This window comes from Hordeum vulgare, chromosome 1H (genome assembly GCF_904849725.1).
Source record: "Hordeum vulgare subsp. vulgare chromosome 1H, MorexV3_pseudomolecules_assembly, whole genome shotgun sequence".
In the NCBI taxonomy this organism is placed as follows: Eukaryota; Viridiplantae; Streptophyta; class Magnoliopsida; order Poales; family Poaceae; genus Hordeum; species Hordeum vulgare.
The window spans coordinates 332,081,037-332,085,308 of record NC_058518.1 but is presented as its reverse complement, the minus strand read 5'-3'; the positions used below and the strand labels follow the sequence as shown (position 1 = coordinate 332,085,308).

The window sequence follows — 4,272 nt, the reverse complement described above, 5'->3', positions numbered from 1 at the left end:
ATGGAGATCGGCGGCGGCGGCGTGGGGCGGATGAAAAGGGAGGGTGAGATGGCGACGGAAGTGAGGGGGCAGGGAAGCACGCTCATGTTAACACTGAACCAGGAGGTGGAGGTGCGTGCTGCCGCGAAGCTCACCAAGGAAAGTATCAGCCAGCAGATCCAAGTCCTGGAGAAGAACATGACTAAGATGGGACGTCGCGGGTCCGCAGGTCACAAGGATCTGCTGCAGTTGCAAGATGATATGATGGAGGTGTCGCGAAGGATCTTAAGTCGGGTCGATTCTTTGCTCCGGTGGAGCTGCTTCCGCGCGATCCAGCCCCCGACGATTAGCGATGAGACCGAGATGGGCATCCCGGCGACGACCCAGCGCCGGACTGGCGATGATGATGGAGAGACACATACGGTGCCGAGGATCCGCGGCGAAGGCGGATCAGTGCAGGTCAGTGCGCAGCGTTTCGAGGAGCTGCTGGTTACTATCTTCATATCCATGGCCAGAAACATGTCTGCGGCGGCGCCGGGGTCCGGCTTAAAATTGAACTCGCTCTTGTCGCCGATCGATGAGCTGTGGGATGACATGCGCCAACTGGTCTCAACAGAGACGAAATTTCTAGCGACGTGCGTGTTTACTCGTGAGCCCTTGGCACACTGTATCTCCACATTGCAGTTGATCTCGGCAGTTTTCGACTGGCTCTCTGGATGGGTACCGGCTTTCACTATGAAATTGCTATCCATACGCGAAGATGAGGACATGGAGTGGGATGAGGATGAGGATGAGGATAAGAAGATGCAGATGATTGAGGAGAGCAACTTCGCTAACTACATTAGTCGCTGGGAACGCACATGCAGTAACGGCTGCAGCTTCGAAGACACGAGTGAGTAAACATGTATGGATATGTGCGTGCTTATGCATATACTCCCTTCATTCCTAAATAATTATAGTTGGAGAGAACTAGTCTAGTTCTTTCCAACTAAAATACAATTATTTATGTATAGAGGAAGTATTAATTTGTCTGCTTGAACGGGTTATTTAGTTAGTTCATGTTTGATTAACACATACAGTATTTAACTCGGGGGTCTGCATGCAGCATTGTTGAGCTCCATGCTCTTTACACACTACATACCAGGCCACGCCCCATTGGATGCTGGCTGCCAGCGGACCATGCAGATCTACTCCATGAAAGTTGCAAAATTAGAAGGCCACAGCTGGCCACTGAAGGTGTATGGTGTGGTCGCCGCCCGAGATGTCGTGGACAATCGTCGTAACATTCTCTTCTTTCGCTCTAGGGATGACTACCAACTCCTCACAGAACATGTAAGCGCGGGTTGTTTCCTTTTCTTCGTCTTTTTTTTTTCTTATTGTCTGCATCCTTGTTGATGAGTTAATGTTGAATGATGATGTTTTCAGGATCCTTTTTTGCACTTGACTGGCCCATCTCGAGCAATAATCTCTACGGACACTGTCAAGATTGAGATCCAACTAAAATTAAAGGGTACAACAAAGTCTGAAGATAGAGCATTGATCAGTAAAGCCTTCTCTTATAATGGTGATGTTGGTGATACTTTTTCTACGCGTCACCTCAGTGGCCACTTTTGCACAATAGAGTTGTGCTGTGAGCATCTTGAACGCTCCCTCCAAGCCACTATCCTTAGTATCCGTGTTCTAGAGGGCTCAATGCCTTGTGAAAATGGCATCCGAGTTGTTTGCTCCTCACTGCCTTCTGAGAGCCCATCTGAGCATGTATTGTTGTTTGCTTCAAAAGCTGGAACAAATCCCGTGGGTGAAGGGGGCTATCTAGATCTGTCAAGGCAAGTTATTTCGGTAAAAAGACAAGGAAGGCTGGAAATTCTCGTGGAGATCTTGGAACAATCTGGCTGCACAAGTCATTGCTTTGTCTTCACACCGGAATCCAGCAACGTAAGTCAAAAAGAATTTAACCTTGGTGACTGTAAATTGGAGATTACTGTTGCTTGGTCCCTCCTTATTGGTGACCAACGGTATATCTTGATGATGGGGTATATAGAGCCTTACTCACCAATTCCGCATATCCCTTTAATGGAGCTTGGAGAATGAACTTTGTTTCTTAACTATGGTCATGTTGGCTGTCAATGTGCCTGGTATTCAGTGTTGCGTAGCTGTAGCAAGTGCCTATTTTGGTCTTCAGCTACTTAACTGTAATTTGTATGAAAATTCAAAAGAAAAAACTCTAATTTGTATGCTGGCACTCCTGGCTTACTCGTGGAGCATCTTATTTCTGGATTGTATGCCGATTTGCCTAATGCCCTGATTATGAGTCCTTAATTTGCACTGCATATTTAGGAACGGAGGGAGTACATGTTGATGTGATCGAACTTGCCCTCATTCAAATGTAGCCTTTGTGGATTTAGTTTCCTAACCTCAAAGTGTCGGTCCACAGGGACATACAGGTATTAGATCGTCATCCAGATACACATATACGGATGAAAATCTTTAGAACATGCTTAAATTAGTATCAGATGAGCATGTGAGATCACTTTTTTTTTGCCCCAATCTCTTCCAAAGAATGATAGCATAGAGAGCACCAGCGGATCGAAACTTAGCACTTAATATGGTATGTTTACTAAAAAAAATCTAAATGTCTACAAGACCACATGCAAGTCGACAACCCAGCCAAGCCATGTAACGAACCCAGCTCTCCTTTCACAAAGTATATGGATACATGATACAAATCTCACTGGAGAAAGGATGAGATAGAGTTTAGGATGGGAGGAGCATAGAATTTGGGGTAGATATCAGCAGCAAGGACAGGGAGGAGCTCGCCTGGCCACGAGGGATGGAGGAGGCAGACGAGGAAGAAGGCATCAGCCTGTTCTGTTTGAAAACAGGCTTGCCCTCAAGTCCGTCGATGAGAATAGCAACCAGCCCGGCGTAAGCCCGCCATAGCACCGTAAAAAAAAAAAAGAATAGCCACCAGCCCACCAGGATCACACAACCACTGGACTTCCGCTGACCTTTGCCGGAGCTCGTCGTGAGGTGTTGTGTGGAGTTGCTTGGAGGTTTTTAACCAAAGTTGTAGTCGACAAGAAGAACCCTCAGGATGCCACAATCGTTGGGCATAGACTAACAACTCTTGAAGCTTGTCATGAGGTGCTTGCGGTAGTTGCTTGCCGTCAAGATGTGCAAACAAACGCTCTAGTTGGATGAGCTTACCCAGATCCCATGGCCACGTGAATGACCCACTGTCCACACGGCCAACTTGATCACCCACTGTCCACACGGCCAACTTGATCTCCATGCTTTGCCAATTGAATAGTCGGAACATTCATTGGATGCACATCCTAGCAAAGGAACGATCCGAGGCAACATTTCAGACGAGCGTCCAAATGCTTGCTAATTGAAGCCTGAAGTGTTGTCAGGCCGTAGGTCTTGCAAGACAAAACAACGTCCTCTATCTGAATTCTTCGGTCTTCAAGCAATTGGATTTTTTCCTGGACCTTTAGTTCTTCTCCAGCAAGAGGATTTATGAAATTTAGCTCACATTTATGCCACCATTAAAATTTCCTTGTCATTCCCTGTACTGCTTGCAGTCTCGGAATTTCTTGAAGCCGTGTACTTGTAACAAATTGTGTTACCTTGATCCGGACCAATAAAGAATGCCACTGAAGAATAAGAGAAGTACGTTGACCCTCCAGTCGACCCTAGGAAAATGTTGCTCCTTACTCTTCATGAGAGTGCTTCTTCCCAGAATGAAAGCATTATTTTGCCATGGTTGATTATGTTCAAGCAAGAAGGAATAACCTTGTGTAGCTGAATGTTCATGTGTCAATTCCCTTTTCAAGGCACTTCATAAATAATACAACCTCGATAAAATGGAATGCCCTAGAAACTGAATTGGTTGTTGCAATGGAGCGTAAATTTCAGCAGTGATGCCTAAATTTCTTGCTAGTACAGTACCAGCTGAACACCTTGCAAGCAACTCATTCACATGTGTAATCTGCCCATCACCTACATCTGTTGCCACAACTAACCATAGAGAACACTGTTGGAAATATGCCCTAGAGGCAATAATAAATTAGTTATTATTATATTTCCTTGTTCATCCGACAACATATCTATGAGATGATAGGTTCTCTGTGTTTGTTGCAGATTATAACACAGTGAGAATCTTATAAACCAGGTTAGCCCATTTGACTTGGAGATGGAGTCAAAAGAAACTTACAAAAGTTTCAGGAGCAGTAACGACTATACCATTCGCGAGGTGGTATGAGCCGAGCATTGGGTATCTTATTCTTCTGT

General features: G+C 45.6%; 1 protein-coding gene across 1 annotated transcript; it reads left to right on the top strand.

The window, feature by feature from the left end:
• Positions 1–2,222, top strand: LOC123398988. Its single transcript, XM_045093429.1, has 3 exons — positions 1–871; positions 1,085–1,311; positions 1,405–2,222. Exons 1-3 carry the CDS (start codon positions 1–3, stop codon positions 2,068–2,070), a joined length of 1,764 nt encoding a protein of 587 aa, XP_044949364.1. The 3' UTR covers positions 2,071–2,222.
• Positions 2,223–4,272: the final 2,050 nt, after the last annotated feature.